The sequence below is a fragment of the Trichechus manatus genome, unplaced genomic scaffold (assembly GCF_000243295.1).
Source record: "Trichechus manatus latirostris isolate Lorelei unplaced genomic scaffold, TriManLat1.0 scaffold00009, whole genome shotgun sequence".
NCBI classification, from domain to species: Eukaryota; Metazoa; Chordata; class Mammalia; order Sirenia; family Trichechidae; genus Trichechus; species Trichechus manatus.
In genome coordinates, this window is record NW_004443945.1 from 4,090,121 (window position 1) to 4,118,109 (window position 27,989).

Consider the following 27,989-nt stretch of genomic DNA (forward strand, 5'->3'; position numbering starts at 1 on the left):
TGACTAAGAAAGCTAGTCACAACATACTGTAGAGTGAAAAAATGATATCAAAGAAGAGTATGTCTACTATGATCCCAACTATATAAAATACATATATACACACACACTTATACACACATAAAACTATACGTATATATACATATATATATACATGTTGCTGGTTGCCATCAAGTCAGCTCTGACTCATGGTAATCTTATGTATGACACACACATATATATTCCGCATACACACCATATACACATGTAAACTCACACACATACACAAATGCTATACAACATATTTTTCAACTATACAACATGATCACTAACTGATCAGAATGAAGCAGAGTTTTTATGGCCCCTGCTGGTCTAGGTATTAATCTTTTAGTTGCTGCATCATAGAAGTTCAAGAAAAAAGCTAAAATGTGGGGGCAGCAGCACAGATTTGGGAGGGTTGGGACAGCAGCAATATACAAAACAAAATAAAAGGATTTCAGTTTTCTAACAACTGGTACAATTGTACTGGGGCATACCAGCTGATTAGCTACATGCATGTACACACACCTGCATGTATATATACACACGTACATACAGTGGGGTGGGAGATTAGGGAGGATTTAGTCATTCACATTTTTAACTATAAAACGAATTCCTTAAGAATCCCTCAAAATCACGTCTTAGCATTCAGATGTGAATGCCAATGTACTACCCAATGACTAGTAATCCACTTTTAGCAAGTATTCCAAAAGTACTAAATTTAAACTAAGAGAAGTAACATAAGTGAAAATGGCAGAGTAAGGACTTCTGAAAATACTCTCTTCCTTAAAAGCAACAAAAAAACTGGCAAAAATAGTCAGAATCAACTTTTTCAAAACTCCAGAAATTAACCAAAGACTTTCAGCAATCTGGGGAGCATTTATTCAAGAAAAATAGCTGAATCTCAGTAAGAATAGTAAGCTTTGTGGCATTTTAAATTGTCTTATTCCTATTCCTACCCTCTCCAGCTCCTTCAAAGCCCCAGAAAGCTGCCATTATTTGATATGTTTGGTGGTTCCCTGAAAGACCCCACTCTCAAAGCTGACTTTACGTGACCTGACTTGCAGCTCAGTAAGCACAAACAGCTTTTTCTCCAGGGGCATTTGTCAAAAACAATATGAGGTGACTGTCTAACATTAGGGATACCTAAGGTGGTAGATAACAGCTAGAACAAAAAACAGGCTAACCAAAAAGCTTAAAAAGAAAAGCTGGAGATAAAGAAAGTTCCAATATATTACTGGAAATCTAGAAGGCTATGTACACAAGTAAGCCTGTGTGCATGCTCAGGAAAGACTTGAGAAAGCCCTAAGCTCTCACCTCTAGCTGACCTCGAGGCTTTGCCCAGGTAGAGAGTGAAGGCTAAGGCAGAGTTGTAAACTGCCTGGCTGAGGGCTGAAAGGGAGGAACAACTGGGAAAAGGAGGATGATAATAGTCGCACTTGAAGAATGTAATCAATGTCACTGAATTATACATGTAGAGATTGTTGAATTGGTGTATTTCTGCTGTGTGTATTTTCAACAACAATAACAAAAAATAAAATACATTATTTTTAAAAACTGTCCCTCAGGAAGCCCAAAATTGAACTTACTAGACAAGGGCTTAAATTAGCTATTTTAAATATGTTCAACAAATGAAAGGAAAGCATATCAGAACTAAAGGAATGTATGACAACCCTATCTCACCAAACAGACTATTAATAAAAAGATACTATAATAAAAGAATCAAATAGAAATTCTGAAGTTGAAAAGTACAATAACTGAAATGAAAAATTCACTAGAGGGAATTACAGAAAATTTGAACAGGGAGAAGACAAAAATTAGTGAACCTGAAGAGAGATCAACTGAGATTCTCCAGTTTGAGGCACAGTAAGAAAAAAGAATGAAGAAAAATTAACAAAGCCTCAGAGACCTATGGGACACCATCAAGGGTACTAATATACAATAATCGAAGTACTAGAAGGCAAGGAGAGAAAGGGGCAAAAAGAAAGAAAATCTAAATTGACCTATAATAAGCATGGAAATTAAATTAGTAATTTAAAAACGTCCCACAAGGAAAAGCCCAGGACCAGACCGCTTCATCAGTTAATTCTACCAAATATTTAAAGAAGAAATAAATACTAATCCTTCACAAATTCTTCCAAAATGCAGAAGAGGAGGGACCATTTCTCAACTCATTCCATGAGGCCAATATTATCCCAATGCCAAAACCAGACACAAAGACATCACAAGAAAAGCAAACTACGGGCCAAACTGAATGTAAAATCTTTTGCCCGCTAAATTTGGAACTCAGATAATTATTTTTAAAACTATTCCCAAGATGGCTCAGAGGAACTTAGAAGCTAAGCTGATGCCTAAAAAAGGGCAATTCTACCTAATATGTAGTCCACTCTGTAAGGGCTGCCAGTGTTCAGTAAGCTTTCCTCTAGTCTCCCCACCCTTTTCCTCCACCTCTGGTGAACTCTGAAAAGCCATTCCACGGCAAAAGGAAATGCTTCAAACTCTAGTCACATCCTCTAAAAATTTAACTCCCATGAACTGACCCCCGCCCCAAAATAAAGGGGGCAAACAGCCTTATGGCTTGAGTGAGAGCAGGAACAAGTTATATCCTCAATCTACTTTGCTTTTTAAATATAGAATCTGACCCTAGCTTATTCTCTCAAGCCCCACTCCTCTGTCACTCAGATATAGACTCCCTCTGAATTTTCTTGGCAACAAAAACAAACACTATCATCAGGGGCCTACATACAACCACTGGAGCCAGGCCCTACCACAGAGATTCTGAATCAGCAGAATTAAAGTTTAGGAATCCATATTTTAAAAATGGTTCTTTCCGTGTCCTAATAATCAGTCAAGTTTGGGAAGCTCTGATCCAATAAAATGAATTAAAGACACAGACCTCCACTTCAGCTTCCCTGACACCCAACTGTTTCTCACCTGAGTAAGGGAAATCAGTTGATCCATTTGTTTCAATTCCTGGCTACAAAACAGGAGATGTGATTCAACGCTCTCCACAGGATCAAAGTGACATTCTGCACAGTAACGTGCCTCTTATATGAAACCTGGTACCACCAGACACCACATTTACATGATTAGGACATGGTAATGTCAACTACTCTCATGGTAATGGAATCAAAGGAGATCTATCAACATTATAATATTACCCACAACTCTTCCACCCCTAATCCAAACTTAAAGAGATCATATGGTATCAGTGTACAAAAAGCTCTAATACACTAAAGCCCTGATACGTTTATCTACCCCTGGCTTCCCAGAAAGCATCTGATCCTCCAAGTTAAGAATTTCTTTTAGCTCTTGCACTTGCTACAAGAACCTCACTTTAGGGGTTTTCTAAGGCAGGAAGGAAAGCTATGCTCCTTTCTAATTGTTGCTACTAAGAAAGAATTTGAAAGGAAACAAATCACAATTATAAAAACAAATGAAATTATGTTTTAATCATGCAACTGAATGTTTGAGGGCCTACTACATACAAGGCAACTTCCTAGACAGCAACAGGATAACAAGAAGTATAAACTTGTCAATTTCCTCAATAAACTATCTAGGAAGGCAAGACAAATAAACTTTTAAAAAGATGGGTTGTACAATCACTTTGGAAAATTTTATGTTCACAGGAGCATTATTCCCAATAGCCAAAAAGTGGAAACAATCCAAATATTCATCAATGGATGAATGAAAAACAAAATGTGGTATATTTATACAAAAAAATTTTATTCAGCCATAAAAAGGAATGAAGTACTACTGGTACATGCTACAACATGCATGAACCTTGAAAACATTACACCAAGTGCAAGTTGCCAGTCACAAAAAAACACATATTGTATGAATCCATTTATATGAACCATCCCGAAGCAAATCCACAGAGGTAGAAAAGAGATTCATGGTTGCCTAGGGTTAGGGGTACTGGGGGAAAATGAGAAGTAACTGCTCATTTTTTGGGGGGTAAAGAAAAACGTTCTAACATAGAATGTGGTTACGGTTACATAATTCTGTGAGTATGTTAAAAACCACTGAATTGTATATTCTAAAATGGTGACTTGTATAGTATGTGAATTATATCTCAATAAAGCTGTTATAAAAAAACTTTATGGCAGTGTCTACTAAAGATGAACACATATGAATTTCCTATGACCCACTAATACCACTCCTAGATGTATATCTAATAGAAATGCACACATATATTCACCAAAAAACATGTACTAGAATATTCATAGGAGCACTACTTGTAATAGGCCAGAAGTGGGAAATAACCAAAAATCCACCAACAGTAGAATATATAACCACACAATGGGATAATATAAAAAACAAATTATTACTACACACAACCACATGGATGAATATCAGTAACATTATGTTGGGCAAAAGAAGCCAGACACAAAAAGAGTACATAATGTATGATCCCACTTAAATGTAGTTCAAAAACTGGCAACTATCAACTGTAGTGTTAGAAACCAGGACAGTGGGACCAGAGATGGGGGGTGGATAAGGATGGAAGGGGACACGAGGGGGCTTCAGAGGTGTTGGTAACGCTTTTTTAAAGTCTGAGTACCAATTACATAGGTATGCTCACTTTTGGAAATTTATACAACTGTATACTTACATAATTTGTACACTTTTCTGGATCTTATAGTTTAATGAGAGACATGTCTACAACAATAAAAATAAAACAAAGAACTACAAAAGAATCAAATGTATAAAATAGCATGAGCTCTTTGGAAGGTGGCATCTATGTCTCTTATATCTTTGTGCCCCTCCAGTGCTCTGAATCTAGGGGTGCCCAGGAAACACTCACTGAATGAGTCAAGAGAGACATCCTCACTTTTATCTTTGTTCTCTGAACAGAAAGAAACAATTCTGATGCCGCTCACCTGGGCTTTTTCTCTCTTTGCTCTGATCAGTGTGTCCTGGTAGTGCTGGGCCACTTCTGCGCGGACGCCCTCAAGTTTAGCTGCAGGAATCTGCAAGGCCTGCAGGGTCTTTTGGGCATCACCTTCATCCAAGGCTTCATTAATTAAACCAATGGCTAAAATCCCTAAATATGAAGGAAAAAAAAGTATTTTATGATTAAGAAATTATATAAACAAGTCAATCTATAAATACATTAATTAAAAATCTACCTTAGAGTTACCATGATTCAAACTACAATTTGTCATCTGTAATATTAAGCAGCACTGATTGCTGTTTTTTATTTTTTAGTTTTTGTTTCATCTAAAGCCCCTTTTGCACAGAAAAAAGGGTTTCTATTTAAAGCTTATGTCCTTTTGTTTTAGTTTTATTACTCTAACTTAAAAGGCATTAGAATTTTAATGAAACTGTCTTTACAGTATATATTCCAATGTGCAATCAAAGTCATTTTTTTTTTTTTTGGAGGAATATTTTTAGTTTGTTAAACAAAAATGTTTTTTTAGAGTGATACTTTTCACATTACAAAAATAAATCAAAATGAAGAAAAGGTCGTTGTAAAATGATGGAAAAAGGATCTGTAGATTTGCTTTTTGTATTTCAAATAACCAATAATGCATGTCAAAAAATGAATGCAAGATCACAATAGTCTTGTATTTACTTCGTATTTGGAGAAGACAGTGAAATAAGTGGTCACATTCTACTTTTTTTAATTGCTATTAATATGGTTGATTTGATTAGCTCTTTGATGAATTTCATCCAGTAAGTTCTCCAGATGTTCTAATAGCATTCATTTTTTAATGACATTTTGAAAAAACATCAGTCTTGTTTGTAAACTGCCTTGCACATGCTTCAGTCAAGTGAAGACTCTTTCATATTTTCTTCCTGGTTTTCGGATCTCTTTCATTATTTGTGCTTCTAGTTCAGTGTTGACCTCTTAACCGCTTCTGCAATGCATCAGTTTCTTTCCTTTGTTCAGTAAAGATGCTGCTATGTTCTCTTTGGTACATTGTTCTTTATCTCTTGGCTCCTCATGATTTTCTAAAAATCCACCAGCAGTTAGGTCATTAGTTCCTAAATGGCCATAACCCTGAGCCTCTGCACAATTGGTTGGCCGTTCCAGTAAACTGGCTGGAGAAGATGATGTTGAAAATCCAGTATCCACAGCATCTGGTAGAATGTCTGATGGAAGGTGGTCTGCAACATGATTTTCAACCACATTATCTATTGCTGAATCATTAGTGGTTTCTGAAATTTTATGAAGAGGAAGAGGTTTAATAAGATCTGTCTGTGCTTGAGTCATAGGTACAGGTGGTCCTTTTCCTTCAGTATGATTGTTCACAACAAGATTCTGTTGTCTGTCTCGTAGTAATGGAGACGTACACCGGCGTCTTTTGAGGATCCCTTGCTTATTTGGTTCTGCAGGTCATTTATGTTTATTTTGAGGTCCAGCCACAAATTCATTTGCTTCATCTATCATCATACCCTTTTTATCCAGTCAAAGCCATTCTTGATCACAGAAGAGTCAGGGTTCAGGAATCTTAAAAAGTCACCTAATTCAACATTTTTACAGAAGAAAAGGTGAGGCTTACAGACCTCCTGGTCAAGAGCACAAAGCAAACAAATGGCAGAACTAGTATCTATGCCCAGGGCTATCCGCTCCAAGCCAAGGCTCTTCCTACTAAACTAGCTCGATACTTCTTGCAGGAAATACAATGAAAACTAGAAAAGCCCACTCCATAGGTGTCTTGATGCTGTGCTACTTCAGTAAGAACTCCCTTGAATTTAGCTGCAGGAACCTGGCCTGGGGACTAAGCAGTAAAGTCACTCTTGTTTTCTTATAGTACAAACTACCAGTTTTAACCATAAGGGCAGCATTTCAAAATAATAGATGATGTTCAATTCACCTCAAGGAAAATTTAGCTCTTATTAGATACATACTTAAGCATAGTAACTGCCTGGTGTTTTAAAAACAATATCCAACCTTAGCTTTTTGACTTACATATATTTTTTCAATCTCGCACCCAAAAATCTTTCCAGGAATAGCATTTAGAACCAGTTCATGGAATTGCACCATCTTTCTTTAATTGTGACACTGGGGGAGGTGGGGTCACAGGAAATAGAATACTCACTCTCATGTTCCTCTTGCACCACCAGATTCACGTGGTCCACGCAAGCTTGGATGTCATTCCATGTAATAAATTCATTATTCTCTGCACGGGCCTGAGCTTTCAGTTTCATCAGTTCATCAAGATACCTGCCCCATCCCCCCAACAAAAAAAAGACAATGAAGCCCAGCATAAAAAAGGGCCTTCAGGATGAATATGGAGGACAGGACTGAGAAGACTAAGGAGCAAAGTATCCAAGGAATAAAGCTAACTAAGGTACTCCAACAGTCTGATACATTCTAGAGGCTAGCCTTTGGGATTGAGAAGTTACCTTAAACAACGTGTGAAAATGCAAGGGAAAACACTTATTGTCAACAGTCTATTACACATTCTAAATTCCAGGTGAGACCAACTCTGGAATCAGGGCAGCAGCTTAAGCAATACCACCAAAGACAAGAAAAGAAGGCCAGAACACTATCTAATAAATGTAGAAGGAATGATAGATCAACAAGTCATCATTCTGTAACTCACACTGAAGGTACTGATTAAGGCAAGAATTATCAATTGGAGTTAAAAATACTAGGTGAAATACTGAAAAATACTGAAATGAATATTGACAAGCCTTTAGATCTAATTTCCAATTTACAGCAATAAACCAAATATGAAGAAAAAACCAGAACTATCCAGAAGATGGGACATTTTGTAGGACAACTGACCTTGTCTCTTTAATAGGTCAGTATCATGAAGAAATGGCCTATTTAGATTAAAAGATACCTAAGCGACACAACCACCAGATGTAACACATGGTCCTGAACTGGATCCTGATTTGAAGAAATCAGCTGTAAAGAACAATTCTGGAATAACTGAGGACACAGGAAAATGGACTAGGTATTAGATGGTATTAAAGAATTATTATTACTTTAGTTAGGATATGAGATGGTGTTATTTTGCCTATATAATAAATGTTATTTTTTTTAGAGATGCATACTTACATATTTAGCGGTGGGATGTCGTATCTGCAATTTACTTTACATGCTTCAATATAATAAACAATGATGAGTCAAAGTAGGAGGAAAAAAAAAAATAAAGATGGCCAAACTAAAGTCACAATGCCTGTGAGGAAAACAGGGGTGCTGATGTATGAAAGACAGAGGTAACGGCTAGCTCATAGACTCCCTCCACCCACTCTGGGCACCCACCTCTGACAGTTTTCTTCCTCAATATTGGTAAGGCCTGTAACTGAACTGCTCAACTGTTTCCACACTGTATTCATGTCTCCCGATTCCAACGCCCTGTTGATTAGGGCCACCGATGACAGCATCTCCACTGCAACAGAGAGCTCAGGATGGGTGAGGCTATGCTGTACAGACAGAGAAAAGGGGGAAACAGTGAGGAAAGACATTCTCAAATACCAAGGGAGGCTGGAAGTTCAATATAACCAAAAGGAGCCTAAGTTTCTGGTAAGAAGTTCTACCTAGCCACCCTAAGAAGTGGGTATTACTTAAAAGCAAAATAAAATTTTTTAAAAAGTGGATATTAAATTCACTTCCAACTCATTTTGCTCACAAACAGGACAGGTTCAGTGACTTACTTCAGGACTCTGTTGCTGCAGGGTAGCCAATTCCTTCTGATAAAGATCGGCAGCAAATGGATACACCTGGGGCAGCTGGGCTTCAGGATTCATTAGCTCTAAAACAGTCTTCTCGGCAACACCCCTTTGGATTGCAGCATTAATCGCAGCCACTGCTGCCAATCCTGGGTAGAAAACACAAGGTCAGAAATGCAGTAGGCTTAGTCCTGAGCAGGGCTTCAAACTGGTTCGTTCTGGTTCAAACACCTCCTGAGAGTTTGCATTTTCACCCCAGATATACTGAATCACAATCTACATTTTAACAAAATCCTCAGGTGATTCTTTAAAACCGAAAAACCAAGCCCACTGCCCTCAAGTTGATTCTGACTCATAGCGACCCTATATGACACAGTGATTCTTATGTACAATAAATTTTGAGAACCACTGATCTACTAGTGGTTCTCAGAATTGGTCCCTAATCAGCATCATTAGCATCACCTGGGAACTTGTTAGAAATGCATATTCTCAGCAGGGTTTGATCCAGAACAAATCAGTTCAAAGCCCTGGTCCTGAAGTCAAGGAGATGCCAAGTTTTGCAGAAGAAGATTATATTCTGTGGGTAAACTATTAGCCATAAAGTCTGAGGAGGAACTTTTGTCTTTAACAAGCAGCCTCCTAACTGTTCTCACCCATTTTTTCTGTCCACTCCAGTTCACCCTGTGTGCCAACACTACCCTCGACCTAAAACACCTCTTCCTTTCCCTGGAGCCCAGCATCCCAGCTTCTTAGGCTGCCATTCCAGGCAGTGCACTATCTTTCCAATCCTTTGTCTTACATAACTCAACCCAAAACATCTATGAAATTTTTATCCTAACCACTGTTCCTTAAATATGTCTTTCCCCTTCAGTACTTCCTTCCCTCTTATTGCCTCTCATTAGGAACATCCTTCAAATACACCAGTCCCTATGTCTCATCTCCTCCACATGTGGATACCAGCCAAAGTGAGTCTACACTCACTACTCCAGTTCTACTTTTAAAACCATAGTAAGTCTCATGAACCCTACTGCCATCGAAGGTACCTAGCAGTTGATTTTTGTTTTTTGTTTTGGTGTGGGGAGTGGGGGTGACAGAAGCTAACATCAGACCCTTTGCTGACGTACAGCCACAACTCTTCTCCCCTGCTGAACATATAAGTAAACGCCCAGCTGAGAGGATTCTTACTTCTCTGATATTGCTGGGCAGCACTGTTTGCAGCATCCACTCCAGACTGTAGCTCCTCCTTCTGCAGGGGACCAGTTTGACCACTCTGAGAAAAGCAAAGAACACTTATGTAAAGCTTACTCATGCCTATGCCTCCAGACCTTATAGCTCCATATCTCAACATCAGTCACAAGGGATAGAGAGCCACAGACATAAATGACAGCTCCAGGCTACATGTAACCAAAGTGGCAGTCGGAACTAAAGGCAAAAGTCCTTGCCAAATATGGAGTAGAGTGACTTTCCAGAAAGCAGTACATTTAAAAGAATATTTCTTTGAAAAGTGCCAAAATTCTGATATAAAATGTTTATACAATCATTAGCAAATTAATGCTGCTTACTCAGGCCAACATATGCTGGAAATTTGTAAAATTTATATTTGCCCTTATTTATACAAAAAACGAAAGCCCTTCATATTTGTTCTTAAAAAACTGCAAAGTACAATCCCGCACTCTACTCTGACTGCACGTGAAGTACTTCCCCAGTGTTGGCTAGAGGAAACTGGCAAGATGTGGGTTTTTTAAAGTGGAAATTCCTGAAGAAAGAATATTAAAAAATGAAAGTTTTCTGCAATGCCTTTTAGTCAAGGAGGTGGGAATGGGGCTGGAGTGAAGGGATGGCTAGGTGTTGGGAGGGTTGTTTTTAAAGAGGATTCATCGTTCTATAACTAAATCAAGTTTAACACAATGTATACTTTACCTGAGGATTTTTTTTTAATCTGATTTATATGCAAGAGAAAGTTATACTAGGTAAAAAAGGCCCATTAATCTCTTTAAATAACAGCCTGGGATTCAGACGGATGCGTACAAACTCTTGCAGGTTCACTTCAGAGTATTTTTACCTGTTTCTTCTGCTGTTTATCACTCAGGAGCTGCTTTAAGTACCAGTCACTATTCTGTTCCTGCAGTCCTCGAAGACCCAGAGCTGGTGACTGCAGAGCCTTGAACAACTCCTGTGCAGCTCCCTGCTCTAAAGCCAGGTCAATATTCGCTAATGCAGAATATGCTGAGGAGGAAAAAGGAAAAAGTTTGGGAAAAAAAAAAAAAAACCTACGTTAACATAATAGCCTAGAATATTTTTCCCTCCCTAGAGCAAGTTCCAGATTAGAGAAATATAATACAGACAATCTTTCTTTTGTAGTACCTCAGAAGCATAGGATCTTGGGAATGGAAGAGAACCTTAAAGTCATCAAGTCCAGTGGTTCCCAACCAGGCTGTTTAATCAGATTTAAAATGCAGATGTCTGGATCACACCCCAGGCCTATTTAAAAGCTTCCAGATGCAAACAGCTTTGCATCAATATGGGTAGCAACAGAAGAAAACCACCTATCTTAACCAATACATACTTACATTCCCTGTAAGATGCAAGTAGTTGTCCAGACTATGATTACGGAGTACTAAATAACAGAAACTATCTCACAAGGCAATTTGCTGTATCTTCGGCAATTTTGTTTCAAACATTTTTTTTTAAGTTCCCACCCTAGAGTTCACACAGAATATAGTCAACCCCCTTCCCTGTGATAGTCTGTTGTTGTTAGGTGCTGTAGAGTCAATTTCAACTTATAGCGACCCCATGTGTTACAGAGTAGAACTGCCCCCTAGAGTTTTCCTGGCTGTAATCTTTACAGGAGCAGATCACCAGGTCTTTCTCCTGCGGAACTGCTGGGTGGGTTTGAACTGCCAACCTTTCCGTTATCAGCCTAGCGCTTAACCGTTGTGGCACGAGAGCTCCTTGCTAAACAGCCTTAGCTTCTTCAACCACTTCTTATATAGCAGCATTTTGAATTCCTTCATTATCCTAGTATCTCAACACACTACTCCCAGCATGGTCAGTGTCCATAGGTTAAGGGGCGGTCTGACATGTACTAAGTGGAACGGGGGCAGCTTCCCCCTCTGGATATTCTCTACTTCTAGTCATAGAACCTGGGATCACACATGTGCTTTAATATAATATCTGACAGTGGGAACTCAGACATTCCTTCACCTGTAAATGGTAATAAACATACCGTCCTTACAGGGTTATTTTTAAGATTAACTGAAATCATACACACGAAAACCCCCTGTATATTGTAAAACAAGTTACATATTATTAGCTTGAAAGTCAGAATAAGGTAATTTTTTGTTTCAGGTATGACAGTCTCTGTTGTCACTACTGTTATCTGCCATTGAGTCAGTCCCCAACTTATAGTGACCCCATGCACAACAGAATAAAGAGCTTCCCAGTCCTGTGCCATCCCCATGATCGGTTATAGATTGACCACTGTGATCCAAAGGGTTTTCACTGGCTGATTTTTGGAAACAGATGGCCAGGCCTTTCTTCCTAGTCTGTCTTAGTCTGGAAGCTCCACTGAACCTGTTCAGCATCATAGCAACAAGCAAGCCTCCACTGACATTGGCCAGGAATCAAACCCAGGTCTCTAGCATGAAAGGTGAGATTTCTACCACTGAATCACCACTGCCTCATCATGATAGCCTCTAGAAAATCATAAATACTTTATGATTTTTAGTTTCCTTTTGTTAGAAGAGGAAATAGGGTTCCCCGACCCCTCAGGGACAAATATCCGATTCTATTACCAAAGTACCAAAATATCAATAGTAAAATACAAAAAAGGAAAAAAAAAATATTTGGGGCATGGCAGTACTTACTCACTTTAGATGTTTTATTAGTCAAAATCAAAAAAGAAGAACAAAATAATCCAAGGGAAAATAAAGTCTCAAATAAATTAGAAAGTCGGGGAGGGGGTCAGCAGGGAAGAGTATAACTAATAAATAAAACCAAGAGGTAAAAGGAAAAAGAGGTCTAAAAACTGCTATGGATGTGTGGGCTATAAAACCAAACCAAACCCACTACCATCGAGTTGATTCCTACTTATAGAAACCCTACAGGACAGAACAGAACTGTCCCATAGGGTCTCCAAGGCTGTAAAATCTTTATGGGAGCAGACTGCCCCATCTTTTTCCTGTGGAGTGGCTAGTGGGTTTGAACCTCCAACCTTTTGGTTAGCAGCCGAGTGCTGAACCGCTGTACCACCAGAGCTCCCTGTGCGGTCTATGGACTCCTAATAATGATACCTTCAATTCAACTAACTGATAACCATACCAACATAGGGTTCCCTGAGTCATTGCTGCAGGTCTAAGTGACTATTAGCCACATTAACCATCTATCCCTTCAATAATAGGAGCCCTGGTAGCACAGCAGTTAAAGCATTCGGCTGCGAACCAAAAGGTCAGCAGTTTGAGCCCACTAGCTGCTCCACAGGAGAAAGATGTCGCAGTCTGCCTCCGTAAGATTAGAGCCTTAGAAACCCTATGGGACAGTTCTACTCTGTCTATAGAGTCTCTATGAGTCAGAATTGACTTGATGGCAGTGGGTTTGGTTTGGTTTTAGTCCTTCAACAATATTTACTGAGCAACTGCTATATGCTGTGAATATAGCAGAAAACAAAACAGACAAATATGGTACTTTCTTAGTAAATGAGAGACAGAGAATAAACAAAATAAATACCATTAACAACCAGGCTTTCTCAAAGCATGCCCTGCAGAATCACAGAGTATCTACAAAAGCATCTTGTCAATTATGCTTTTACTAGAAGCAAAAACTTACTACTTAAATGGGGGGGGGGGGGAACCAACCAAACCCAGTGTCATCGAGTTAATTCTGACTCATAGCAACCCTACAGGACAGAGTAGAACTGCCTCATAGGGTTTCCAAGGCTGTAATCTTATCGAGGCAGACTGCCACATATTTCTCCTGTGGAGCAGGCAGTGGGCTCGAACTGCTGACCTTTTGGTTAGCAGCTGAGCACTTAACCATTGAACCTCCAGGGCTCCTTTTACTACTTAAACGAGTATATAAATATTTAAATGAGCATTTATTAGCATTTATACTGTAAAGATGATAAAGTTTAAAACATGATATAATACTCTCACTAAACTTTAATTATCTAACTCTAAGTTTCCTTATTCTATTTAACAACAATAAAAAAAAACTTATTCTTATTTTTAACTATTTGGCCTGCAGCTTTCTCCTGGGGCAGTGCTAATGGCTTAACTGCTGGTTCCCATGCCCTGGAAAAAGAATCTTATCTATAATTACATTAATTTCTGGGACCTAAAGTCCCCATATCTTCCTAGCATACAACTTTCCCTTGACTCAGATTTTCTCCACAATTAGGAAAAGACTGCCCCTCTACGGGGAGTTGGGCCTTATCCTCATCCTCTTGTCCATCTGAGAATCCCAGTAAAAGTTCAGGTACTGTCAAACCTAAAACCTCCAAGAAGTCATCATTTCTTACTTTATGCTATGGACTGCACCTTTGGTACCTTGTTCTAACCATGCTGCCCTAAAATCCGTCTGCATGTCTACCTTCCCACTATATTTATTAAAAGCTATTTGAGGGCATTTGTATTGCTTTGCTCCTCTGATCACATAAGAACAATCTGAAAGAACACTTTTAAAGCATGTACATATGGTTCTTTCCTCGTGTATTTATAATGGCCTCTAATATAATTAGCAATGTAAAGCTACCAAGGTTATAAAATCCCAAATAACACAACAGGAAAAATCCCTTAGAAAAACTAAAGGAGTATTTCATGCATTCTGTACAGAGGAAAATGTGCTGGACTTTTTTCTCACACAGAGAACTAAATATAAGAACATTCTGGTTTATATTTGCTGACTTATATACTCACCCAGATACAGCACAACAAATCACCCATACTTGAATGAACTATTATTGCTCTGTTCAGAAGGCTATTATCATAATCTAAATGAAACAGAATATAATGAAATACAAAGGATCTGGGTCAGGATGTAGAACTCCACATCATATGCAGTTGGTAAAATCTTATGAAAGGAGCCCTGGTGGTGCAATGGTTAAGCGCTCCACTGTTAATCGAAAGGTCAGTGGTTCAGACCCACCAGTGGCTCCGTGGGAGAAAAGACCTGGCAATCTGCTCCCATAAAGATAACAGTCTAGGAAACCTATGGGGCCGTTCTACTGTCATACAGGATCTCTATGAGTTGGAATCAACTCGATGGCACCTAACAACAACAATAACAACAAAATCTTGTAAATCTTTTCTTGTTATTTAGACTGTTAGTTCAGGTCAGAAATTAAGACCTCCAAATGAACAATGAGGATACTGATTATTATTATCTTCAGTAAAACAAGATCAAGCCTGGCCCAACTGGATAAAATCAAACAAGCTTTCTAGTTCTTTTTGGTGAGACTAACCCTATGCGAGGAATTATGAGGATTTCCAAAGAGGCAGAATTAATAAATAATCTCTAAGAAATTTATAAAGATGTCAGAAACAAACAGCGAGCAATACAAGACAATGCATAATTAAGCACAAAATTGTGTGGTTTCACCTATAAATGCTGTAGGAGATTTGAAAGAGAAGTATGCTGTGAGCTAGGACAGGCAATAAGGTGAGAACTGAGCTGGATCTTGAATGACGGGTACAACTTGGATTAGGTAAGAGAGGGCAGGAGGGCATCATTGTGGGGAGATTATATGATGACACAGAGATAATAAGATAAGAATACCAGTTAATGTTTATTGAGTACTTACTAAATACTAGGCAATTTACATACATGACCTCATAGCCTCCTCATAATTCTATGGCAGAGGTGTCCAATGTCACACAGCTATTAAAAGCAGGACAAGAGATCAAAACTCAGGTCTATACCGCTCCACAGACAGACTTTTCATGAGTCATGAAATGAACAGCATGAATATGGGAAACAATTAGGCCAATGAGTTTCTAATGGAGGGTTGTATGCATAAAATATCGCACAAAAAACTCCACTAGGCTATTGTTGTTGCGTGCCATCAAGTCGATTTCAACTCACAGTGACCCTATAAGACAGAGAAGAACTGCCCCACAGAGTTTCCTACGCTGTAATCTTTACGGAAGCAGACTACCACATCTTTCTACTATGCAGCGGTTGGTGGGTTTGAACTGCCGACCTTTCAGTTAGCAGCCGAGCGCTTAACCACTGCACCACCAGCGCTCCTTTCCACTAGGCTAGGGAATCTACATTTGTAAGTAATAAAGAGCCAATGCAACCGGCTGTTCTGACAGGGATCACGATGGAGGGTCCCGGACAGAGCAGGAGGAAAATGTCAGACTTACTAGTCTAACAGAGACTGGAGTAACCCTGAGACTATGGCCCCCAGACACCCTGCTAACTCAGAACTAAAGCCATTCCCAAGTTCACCTTACAGCCAAAGATTAGACAGGCCTATAAAACAAACAATAACATACAAGATGAAAGTGCTCCTTAGATCAGTCAAGTATATGAGACCAAACAGGAAACACTTGCCCAAAAGCAAAGATGAGATGGCAGGAAGGGACGGGAAAACTGCATGAATGGAAACGGGGAATCCGGGGTGGAAAGGTGAAAATGCTGACACGCTGTGGGGACTGCAACCAATGTCACAAAACAATTTGTGTATAAATTTCTGAATGAGAAACTAATTTGCTCTATAAACTTTCACCTAAAGCACAATAAAAAAAGAGAGCTAATGCAGGTTCTTTAGCAGAGGAGTGACAAAATGAAAAATTTCTCGTAAGTATGTGACATGGGGTGAAAAAGTGAAACTGTAGCCAAAAAGACCAGTCGGGAATCTACTACAAGATGCAGGAGTGAGGTGAAGGTCTGCTGAGGACAAGGCAGCTGAAACACGAGGCATATGAGCGCAACACACTGTAAGAAGCAACAGCTCCTAAACAAATCCACTAATGACAAAAAATAAAAAATAAAAAAACTTAAACCATGTCATCAGTCTAAGAACAGATCAACACTCACGTTATCCTATAATATCCCCTTAGGTGCCTGACTGGAACATACTTACCATTGACTTTGTTTATATTGCCTTGAATTTCAGCTTGAGTGAGCAGCTCCTCATAAACGTCCCTTTCTCTCTCAGAGTTCTCCGTCTGGGGATGAGTAAAAAAATTAATTAGCTCAGGTACCTAAGAAGACCACAGAAATCATTTAGGCTCCCCCTTCACCCTAATGGAACCAAGAGCAAATATGAGTGTGCCGTAAAAGCCTTTATAAAGAACAAAAACGAACACCATAGGACTTTTAAAAAAATGAGCAGCAGATCCACTTGTTAATGACAAGCTGAGGGATTCCTACAGAGCTGGGGAGGAGACACAGTGCTGGATGGGCACTGGCCTGCTCACCTGTGAGGCAGTGGGGACCAAGGGCCTGCATCCTGGCCTTACACTGAGCAGAAGGGGGCACGAAGGTCACAACTCTCACAGCCTCTCACTGGTGGTGCAGGCAGGCGCGTGGCAGCAGCTACTTGCCTACAGGCCAGTTTGGCACCTATCTTGGGGTTTGTAATACCTGCTCTATAATAAGAGATATGAAGAATATTCTGAGAGTGGGCTTCCCTTTGTTTTGTCAGAATCTGGACACGTGCACAAAGAATTAAGACCTTTTAATCACTAATTTCAATAAGGGATGAATAAGTTCATGTGAAGTCTTAAATGAGATTCTTAGCTTCAGTTTTTTCAAGTCAGAATCAACTAACTTCCACATAACAATAGTATACAAGAACACCTCACCCCAGAGAAGCTGGGAAAGGAGACCGGCTATACTAATATCTGCAGATCATCCTTCAAAAGGTCACAATTTTTTTTAAATAATTTATTTTTGTTGTTGCTGTTGAAAATATACACAGAACATACACCAATTCAACAATTTCTACCTGTACAATTCAGTGACAATGATCACATTCTTCAAGTTGTGCGACCATTCTCACCCTCCTTTTCTGAATTGCTCCTCTCCCATTAACGTAAACTCACCGCCCCCTCCCCAAGCTCCCTATCTCTACCTTTTCGACTTTCTGTTGTCAGTTTGATCCCATATAGATAGTTCTTTTAAAAGAGCAAAATGCTCAAGGCAGACATTCTTTACTAATTAAGCTAAACTATTATTTGGCTTAAAGAAGATTTCAGGGGATATTATTGGTTTAAGATTTAAAGATTATCTCGGCAACAGTTTCAGGGATTCATCCAGCCTCAATGGCTCCAGAAAGTTGTTACTCTTAACTTTTAACGTCACAATCTAGAGCTTTATTTGCACAAAATTCAAGAACAAAGTGAAGTCAAAATGGAATCTATACCAAAAGACTCCATACTGTATAATTCCATTTATATGAAATTCTAGAAAAAGTAAACAGTAGTGATAGAAAGCAGGGTGGTAGCTGCTTAGGGCCAGGGACAGGGGGTTGGTAAGAGGTAAAGACAGACTGCCAAAGGGCACCAGCAAAATTTTTGGGGTGATGGTTATATTACTATATATACATTTCTTAAAACTAATCGAGCTGTACACTTAAAATGGGTGAATTGTATGTAAATTATACATCAATAAAACTGATTTGTAAAACAGAGACGTATCAAACGATGAAAGAATATAACTCAGTTAGAAAGAACAGATATTTCATCTTTACCCTGTTTTTAGCATTTGTCATTTTGTCCTGCTTGGCCTGGTAAAGTACATCCTGGTAAGTGGAAGCCAAGGGTTCTTCAAGATTTACAAGCATGGCATTGGGGTTCTTCAAAGCTGTAAATGTGTCCGCTGGAATTCTATGGTCAATAGCTTCATTAATAGCAATAACAGCAGCATGTACTAAAAAAATGCAAAGCAGAGAACACTGAGGTTATACAGAGGATGTACATTACACATAGAAGCCAACACCGTAACCTCTCTATTACGGAGAGATGCTCCTTTTCAAGACAGAGAAATAAAGACTGAGGTTGGAGGAATGGCTCCCTGGTTCCTACTGAGCCTACTCTATTCTTTATGATGCACAAAGCCACAGCTCTGCCTGTGATCCATGTTTGGGATGCTGAATTTGGAATCTCACAGGGATACAGTCAAAAGAAACCCTTGCAAGGAGTATCTGCTATGGAAATTGTCATACTTAATTATCAATCAACATAAAAAATAAGAAACTCAAAAGGCAATGAAATAACATAGGACTCATTTTTCAATACTCTTATTTTAATAAAAATCAATCATTTCCAAATAGTGATAGCACAGAAGACTACAGCAATGTTTGAAACTACATCTACTGACTTAAACATGCTAGGAACATTCCTAATTTTCAAGACCATCACTATAGTATTAATTATTGGAAGTGGTAGCAACAATCCCATTTGAACCCACAAAATTTCTCTTTTCTTACATGCAGCTTCATCCACTGACAGTTCATTAGCCAGAATGCCCCCAATCTTGCTGAAGGCAGGCATCTGGATCCCATACTTCTCCAGCTCAATCTTCATGTTGTTAATTTCTTCTTCTACAAGAAAGAATTAAGACCCAGTCAAGCAAGTTAAGCATCTTCCCATAACTCAGAGAAGGAAACAGTTCTTCAACCATAAATTGGGATAAAATGACATCTACTTCTTGGGTTGTTACAAGGATTTAATGGGATAATATATGATAAGCACTTAACCCTGTACCTGGTATATACCATGTACTAAACAAACACTATTATTACTATTATCAAGGGCACCAAAAATAACTATCACATGAGAATGGCCCCATAGAAAATAGTTTTTCAAAACTGCTGCTTAAGGCATTTCCTACAAAGAATTTACGAATAGAGCAGCTTTAAAGGGAGCTCAACAACAAGTGAATCACAAACAAGTCACCTATCTTGGTCCTTACAATCAAATCACTAGCTGCTATTAAACAATTTCATTTCTAAGGCAGAGAGCCAAATGATGAAGAAAACAACATGTAAGGTTTGGCCCTTGCCCTAAGTCTGGGGAACAACTTCCCTGGAAGGAAAAATATCATAATTAAAAGCTTTACAAAGATTAGAAGTTTAGGGGGCAGAGAGTCTAAGTCAATGGTGGTAAAACAATATGGGTAGAGACAGCTAGAATGCTGACACAACGAGAAAAATGTGACCAATGTTACTGTATTGTACATGTGAAAATGGCTGAATGGGAGTGTGTTCTGCTGTGTGTATTTTCACAAAAAATAAATTAAAAAAAAAAAAGCTTTATTACCAATATCTAAAACTCCCAGACTTACAAAATAATAACCAGCTCAAAAGACTTGAATCCATCTTACCCCTAACCAGTATTACCACAGCTCTTTGTCTCCCCAAGGCCCCATCTCTTCCTCCTTTAACATTATAATGTTAGAGAAACGTAAGCATCCAACTACAGCAAATACACATAGGAACACCCACCCAAATAAACTAAACTTTTAAAATTACTTAATTGTCTTCTTTGGCATCACCTCAGTCCCCTATTCTCTTCCCTTTGCTTTGCCCACAATAGGTACTCATCAACTGTTTGCTGGACGGGAGAAAGACTGCTCATAAAACTTTTTCACTGTATTTGCTGTTGTTAGGTGCCGTTGAGTCGATTCCGACTCGTAGCAACCCTATGTACAACAGAACAAAACACTGCCTGGTCTGTGCCATCCTCACTGTATATAAACATCTAACATTAGATGTTAATATTATATCCAATTTATATATGAGAAAACTGAGCCTGAGATTCCAAGTTCAGTGTTCTTTCCACCACATTAGGAGAAGCAAGGTATTTTATATTTTCATCTCTGTTGCCAGAGTATTTTTAAAGCCCTAGGTCTTTAAAATTGGTACTATTGCTTCTCCAGGCTATTTCCACATAAATCAAGCATTTCCAGCCAAGTTTGTAACTCCTTACCTGTGAAGTCAACCTTTCCATATAGATCTTGGATCTGAGGAGCCAGGCCTAGTTTGAACAGGTACAAACTAGAAGATACAATATGCAAAATAGTTAGGCCTCCCAGCTGTACCTAGCTACTGCTCTTACATTAAAAGGGGAAATCAGCATAAAAAAGAATAGAAACATTCTAAACAAACAAAACCCCGTATCCTACAATATTCCCCTTTGTAGTTACAATATTTTACTTCAGAGGCTTTTTTAGTTTTACATAATAACATTGTCCTAAAAAGTCATATAATGTAATGCAAAAAGCAATGGACTGGGAATCAGTAGAAAGACATCCAAGTCCCAGTTCCTGCACAAATCCAGTGTGTAATTAGATGTTAATAATTAATGTTAATATAATTAATATTGGTGAAGTCTCTTCATTTCTCTGTTTACCTTCCCATGATCAGTAAGTTTTAAGCAAGTAACAAGGCATTTTAGAAAAGTCTCATGAAAATGATTCAGATAGCAAATCTTATTTAAACTGAATTCATATAACTGATGGAAAAGTTTAATCCAGGTAATTTAAGAGTTTTTTTTTTTTTTCAATTGTTGTGCTTTAAGTGAAAGTTTACAATTCAAGTTAGTCTGTCATACAAAAATTCATACATACATTGTTTTGTGACCCTAGTTGCTCTCCCTATACTATGACAGCACACTCTTCCTTTCCACTCCAGCTTAATCCAGGTAATTTAAGAATTTTAAATAAAGTACAAATTATGTATTTTTACTCTTTAAATTAAAAAAAAAAAAAAATCTACTAGACTCCAAAGCTTCATTAAGGCAGACGCAATATAAGTCTTGTTGATTAATGTCTACCCAGAGCCTAGCATATATCAACAAATACTAATCAATATTTCAAGGAACCCTGGTGGCTCAATGGTTAAGTGCTTAGCTGCTAACGGAAAGGTCAGCAGTTTGAACCCACCAGCCGCTCCATGGGAGAAAGACCTGGAGATCTGCTCCTGTAAAGATTACAGCCTAGGAAACCCAATGAGGCAGTTTTACTTTGTTCTGTAGGATTGCTCTGAGTTGGAATCAACTCGATGGCTCACAAAAACAACAATCAATATTTTATAGATGGATGGATGGATAAACAAATATCTGTAAGTCTGAGTTAGGTTAATGGGATTCTAAGATCCTTAGCAGATCAGAATCAATAAATTAGAAGGGATCACAAGGGCACTTCACAGTCACTGACATTAGTAAGACACTGATGGCCTAACAACAAGAGAGGAGATAAAAAATATATATATTAGAAATCTCAGAAACTCAGCAAGTGGTCTATAGTTTTCGCAAATAACCTATAAACCTCACTATCATCTCAATGCAAATATGCAACCTACATACTACATTCACAGAACTGAACGGAACCTATATTTTATATAATAAACCCAAAAGTAAAATCTAAACATTAAGTGTTCTGTCTGAGACAGCACATTAGAATTTACACATCCACGGCAGCTACTTAATTATTCACCAAGAGAAGTATAAATCGTTAAATATAAAATTACGTTCTTTTTTTTAGAGTAAAACACTAAAGATAGAACTACATAAAGTTCTCCTCTCAGAAAATTTTAAACCTAACCAATAAATATTCCAAAGCAAAACAGCTAATAACCTTCTACAAATGTAATAGGTCCCCTTGTATATATTTTTTCCACTAATATACCTCACCTGCATTCTAAATCAGTAAGAATATTCTTCTCCAAGAATTTCTTCCTCTTTTATTCTTATTTTGAAATAGGAAAGTGGCTGCTGCACTTTGAGACAGTCCCAGAATGTTAGTTTCACAGCCCCAAGAAGAGTGTGTTGGGTTTTAATTTCTTTCAGTGGTAAATTAGAGGTGCTACAAGGATACCACTGGCTGCTGAAAAAAGTAGAGGAAGGTAATACATGGGCCCATCTTTCTTTTCTCTGTCTTTAATTATTAGGTAGTTATCAGACATAGTTCAAAGAAATAATGGAGCTATGTATGGAATCACAATGGTCACTTAGGTCCTTTTACCCAGAATCAAAAGTACTTGACCTCAAACCTGAGACTGGAAAATCCTAACATCACTTTCCAAGAGAAGTACAAATATAAATCGTACTTTCCAATCTTCCCTCCTGCTCTCCCATGCCTACTTATGCCATTATGTGCCTATACTGAGCTCAGATTTCTTTCTATTTTCTTTTCTCCTCTTTAAACTGTACTTTTTAGTAATGAGAAGCAAGCTGGTTTAGCCAGATTCCAATGACCTTTGCTGATCGCTGAGTAACACAGAGGAAGTCACAGGCTAATCTCAAAGATTATTAGTAAAAGCTCTTAAACACAGCAGATGATTAGAAAGCAGAATCTAGTACAGGTCCACAGTCCCTTATTTAAATTTTTTAGGCCATATATGTTTGAACTTAGAAATCTCATATTAGAAAGGTTTTATAGTATATACAGTACTATAAAACATCCCCAGCAAACCCTGGGGCAGCGCAGCTAACCAAATACATTACTTTTCTTCAGAGAAACATAAATAATCATACTAAGTAGATGAAGATTATAATAACCTCACTAATTCTGATCAGATATTGCCAACAAATGAGTTTACACCAAACTCAATTTTTAGAGCTTTTAGGTTTTCTGAATTAAGGATAAAGGATTATGGACCTATTAATCCCAAAATCTATTCTTAGAAAGATAAAACATCAGGGGAAATGGGAAGAGTATGCAAATACATTCAGAATAATGGAGAACTGGTATCTTATCTGTGGAATGTACTCCACAAGAGTAATTTGTGTATGATTGAAGTACAGTGACAATCTCTGGAATAATGCCAGTCAAGACTTAAAATGGGGGGGAAGGGGCAGGAAGGGAGGAAACAGGGAGATAATGCTTTTCTGTCACTGTTGACCCAAAAGGGAGATGGTGCCTTGTCCTACAGAGGGAAGAACCTGCCTTGAACACTGCTGTGCTTCTTATTAATAGAAGAGGTTCTGAGCACAGTTATAAACACTTTGTACATGTTATCAGGTGTTGCCTACTCATCCTTTAGGAAATACACTACATGAGAATAAAGAAACCCTCAATCACCAAACAGAACACATTGTTCTGTATAATACTTTCTAAGCATAGACTGCATACTCAAAAGAAATGGAAAACAATAGCAGACTTCCTGTCTTTCTCTTCTAACTCTACCATTACAAAGACACAGTTAATTCTTCATCTCTGTTTGAGACAATTTGAGGGCCTGGGACCCAGGTTACATTGTAGAAAGTGGTGGCTACAGAACTAGCAGAGAGGAATTCTGCCAGCTTAGCAACTGTGCCTGCCAAGCTCAGATATCCACTGTAGGTACAGCCTTCAAAACGTTAGCAACATAGGCAGACTTTGTGTAACACTAAACCAGTCACAAACTTAGAATCAATCTGATTTTGGCTCAGACACATATATTTGAAATTGCCACATTCTGAAAATTTCCCTAGATATCAGCCATTCCTAATATATATATATATATATATATATATATATATATATATATATATATATTCTTTTAACTTCTCATGTAACCACTGTTTGTCCAACATTATGCTATGTGCCTTGAAGGTGGTAGGGAGGTATATAATGCATGACCTCTGTTCCTAAAATGCTAATAATCTAATTAGGGAGAAAAGATTAAATGCATAAAAGAAACAACATATAACTAAAAGATACACAGGAGTTTAGACAACGGAATGAGCTGGAGTCACTGGAAAAAATTCCACCAAGAAGGTGGGAATTGAGCTAACATAAAGAGTCCTTTGATAAAGAGAAAGAACCATTTCTTTTTCTTTTTTTCACTTTTAAGACAGACAAATACGCCCATCAGCTGGGGTGGAGGGGGTCATAATGTATGATTTTAACAAAAACATCTACGATTCCCTGCTATATGCTAGGCATCCAAGTGCTAGAGATACAAACACAAAGAAAGTACAAAGAAAATATGTATAAAACTGCTAGGGGAAAACAAAGACTAAATTCTTCCTGAAAGGAAAAGAGTGAGAGAAGGTATCAGTGAAGAGGATGCCTTCTGAGATGGCACCTGTAGAAGACCATGAGTTAAAGTAGGAAGAAAAGAGCATTTCAGGCAAAGGGAATGGCATAACTGAAGACCGACAGCACAAGAGTATTAGGCACATTTGGTGAAAATAACAGAGTATTTGCACTTAGGCTGGAGATGCAACTGGAAAGGAAACTGAAAGGAGCAGGAAAGAAGCCATCAAAATATTTTACGAAGGGTCTGATATGATCAAAACTGTTTTGGAAAGTAGCTCTGGCAGCAGCATGGCAGGAAACTTCTTAGGAGGTTAACACAATAGTCCAAACAAGAAGTCTACTAATCCTCAGCCACTCCTCAATTCTTTTGTGTGCTTCACACTGATTCCAGTGACACCAAGGATCTGGCACATGTTTGATAAAGAAATTAGAGACAATAGTATTTCTTATGGATTGATATATAACATTATGCTAATACATAACATTTATTAAACACATGTACAGGATGTTATATAAAAAGGGGAGCCCAAGCAAAGAAATTTCATACTCATGTTCACTTTACCATCTTCTATTATTATTCATTTCTACCATCTTCTCCTTTAGTCCTATGGCCATCAAGTAAATCTGTACCATTCCGAAATACTACAGTATTATACTATACTACAAGCAACTACTCCTGTCCTCCCTCCAAATATACTACCTCTTCTTTCCAGTTGAGTACCTTGTTGATTGTAAGAGCCAAAGACCTGAATTGAGTCATCTTTCAAATTTACTATGAAATTCTGAACCAATTACACTCTGTTTTTGTGTGTTTGCCGTATTTGTGTTGATATAAAAATTATTTAATGAATAAACAGACAGCTTAATAACAGTTAAGCACCCAGATAATTAAATAAACTGTAAGTCAACCTTTTGGTATTTGCTGGTATTATTTGAAGACAATGACAAAATTTGATGGTACTATTAAAGCATATCAAGAAATGATAAATCATTTTAAATGATTTATTTCGTAACTCAGCTTCTCAGCCTGAAACAAAATGGTAGATAATAAGTTATAGAATGTACATAACTTTTATCATTTTCAAGAGATGTCAATTAAAAAGAAACAACTTCTCTTTCACTCACTGCCCTCAGTGAAATGTGTAGCTCCAAGAAACACGAGATCAATAACGAAAGATTACACTATGTTTTTATAAACAAAATCATCTGCTATTATGGGAATAAATAAATTCCTCTTCTCTACTCCCTAGAAAAACACAGCTATTTCTCATCATTTTGTTAAGATAACGGCATCCTATCCTATTGGAAAACTCTGAAGCTAGGAGAAAAATTTTCTTTTTCTTATACTCATGAATAAAAAGGCATACACTCAATTTAGATGCTACTTCTAAGCTGCTCATTTTACCAAGAAAATCTGGTTACCTGAGTGCATGGATACAGTAGATACATCTTGGCATGTTCTTTCGATCATAAATATCTGTAGTTTCTGGATAAAAAATCTAGACAGAAGTAAAGGAAGTAGAGTAAATTATCTATCCTTGGGGTTCATCTGATCATTTGCCAATCATCAATAACACAAATAAAGCTTTAGACAGTTAAAAAACATTATCAGCATTTACCAAATAACTTCATTAGGTGGACAGACATTTTATGATAAGTACTGCAAGGAATAAAATGCTACAATACAGACTGAAAAGCACTACTTGGAAAAGCACCATTTGGGCAACCCATTGGCTTTCATTAGGTGTGTGAAGGTGATTTACTTACTTCAGACTCAGACACAGGCAAATGAAAACCAAGTGATAGTCCAGTTTAAATCACTGGCAAGTATATCAGACCCTGAAGAATTACAATTTTCCTTGCTACTATCTACCATGTCTAAATTGAGTAATAATTCAACAACAAACATTTACTAAGTACTTTATTTTATGCAAATCACTTGATTTATACACTGAAAAAAAACTATAAAGTATTAAATTGTGTTCTAATGCTTGGGGGAAATAGGAAGATACACAGGTGAAGTGGCTAGAACAGAGGATGTGTGAGGGAATGTGGAGGACAGGTGCTTTTCCTTGGTAGCACTTACCATAATTAATCAATTACTTGCGTAATTATGTGTAACTACTCCATTAGACTATAAGCCAGAGTCTTATATGAAGGCAGAGTCTAGGTCTATCTTGTTCATTGCTGTATCCTCAATGCCAAGATCAGAGCATGGAAGGAGCTCTATAATTGATGAATTGATGAATGAGGTAGGATAGGAACAGAGTAGATTTAGATTGCAAACAGCCCTAAATTTCAAAACCTAGTCTCACAGTAATGTGGCACCATAAAACTCAATCTGTAATTTAGGGAAATAAGGGTAATAGTGGACTGGAGAAGTGAAATACTGAATTTCGAGGTAATAAAAAGAATTTGGATGAGCAATAAAGACCATGGGAAGAGTCCTGCAGCACTCTGTGTCTAACTTTACTATAGTACTTATCACATTGTGTTTAATTATTAATATGTTTGTTTTTCCACAATACCTATGATTCTCTACTAGAAAGAACTGCCTCTCCACCCCACCCCAGGAATGGAATGTATCAGAATTATCTTTTTCTGATACTTTTTCAAACTCTACATGCTTATCACTGGAGACTGAAATATCTTCTGCCAAAAGATAAAAATCCTGGCTATAGCAAGCCACACTTCCCAAAAACAGTATCAGATCTTAAGGTCTACTGGGTTTAAAAAAAGAAAAGCTGGGAGGCCTAGCCTTTGAAATCTTAAGCAAAAGAAGTGAGTAAACTATGATAAAGAACAAGAAAGAAGGTCTTCCAAACAAGCGAAATAGCAAGAATAAAGCAAGCTGGAATAATCATGATGCATTCGTGACATAGTAGGGAGGCCAGCCTTGGAAAAGTACAGAATATATTTTAGAAATAGAAAAACAATATAGATTAAGTAAGGTGGAATCAGATTATGAGGACCCTGAGAGTCAAACCAGTTTGAACTTGATATGCAGGCCACAGACAACTAGCTTTAGAGCCAAGTATAAAAACAGCTTTAGGAAAATCTGACTGAGCCAGGACACAGGATATATCGAATAAGGAAGAAATTGGAGCTGGGGAGGCAGACTGGAAGGCTGTTTCAACAGTGGAAACATAAAAGAGACATTTCAAATAAATGGAGAAGGCTTGGGTATGACTCCATGTAGCAGTCCAAGGTAACTCCAAGTTTTCAGACTGGATGACTGGGGAAATGGCAACATGGTACCATTCATTATAGAAGAGGGGAAGTTCATTTGGGGAAAAAGGTAGGTTTAGTTTCATATATGAGAAATTCTAGATAACAAGCTATCCAAGAAGAAATGTCCAGCAGCCAATTGAAGG

At 37.9% G+C, this 27,989-nt stretch overlaps 1 protein-coding gene across 1 annotated transcript in view; it reads right to left on the bottom strand.

Moving 5' to 3' along the window:
- Window positions 1-27,989, bottom strand: part of IQGAP1 (IQ motif containing GTPase activating protein 1) — a 109,377-nt gene that overhangs the window by 41,453 nt on the left and 39,935 nt on the right. The window contains exons 5-15 of the mRNA XM_004370654.2: window positions 26,038-26,114; window positions 20,580-20,647; window positions 19,079-19,192; window positions 18,341-18,519; window positions 16,730-16,814; window positions 10,709-10,872; window positions 9,832-9,916; window positions 8,632-8,795; window positions 8,240-8,400; window positions 7,065-7,189; window positions 4,899-5,062 (exon numbers count right to left, since the gene is read on the bottom strand). Of these exons, the coding sequence (XP_004370711.1) occupies window positions 4,899-5,062; window positions 7,065-7,189; window positions 8,240-8,400; window positions 8,632-8,795; window positions 9,832-9,916; window positions 10,709-10,872; window positions 16,730-16,814; window positions 18,341-18,519; window positions 19,079-19,192; window positions 20,580-20,647; window positions 26,038-26,114 (1,386 nt within the window). The remainder of the gene's footprint in view (window positions 1-4,898; window positions 5,063-7,064; window positions 7,190-8,239; window positions 8,401-8,631; window positions 8,796-9,831; window positions 9,917-10,708; window positions 10,873-16,729; window positions 16,815-18,340; window positions 18,520-19,078; window positions 19,193-20,579; window positions 20,648-26,037; window positions 26,115-27,989) is intronic.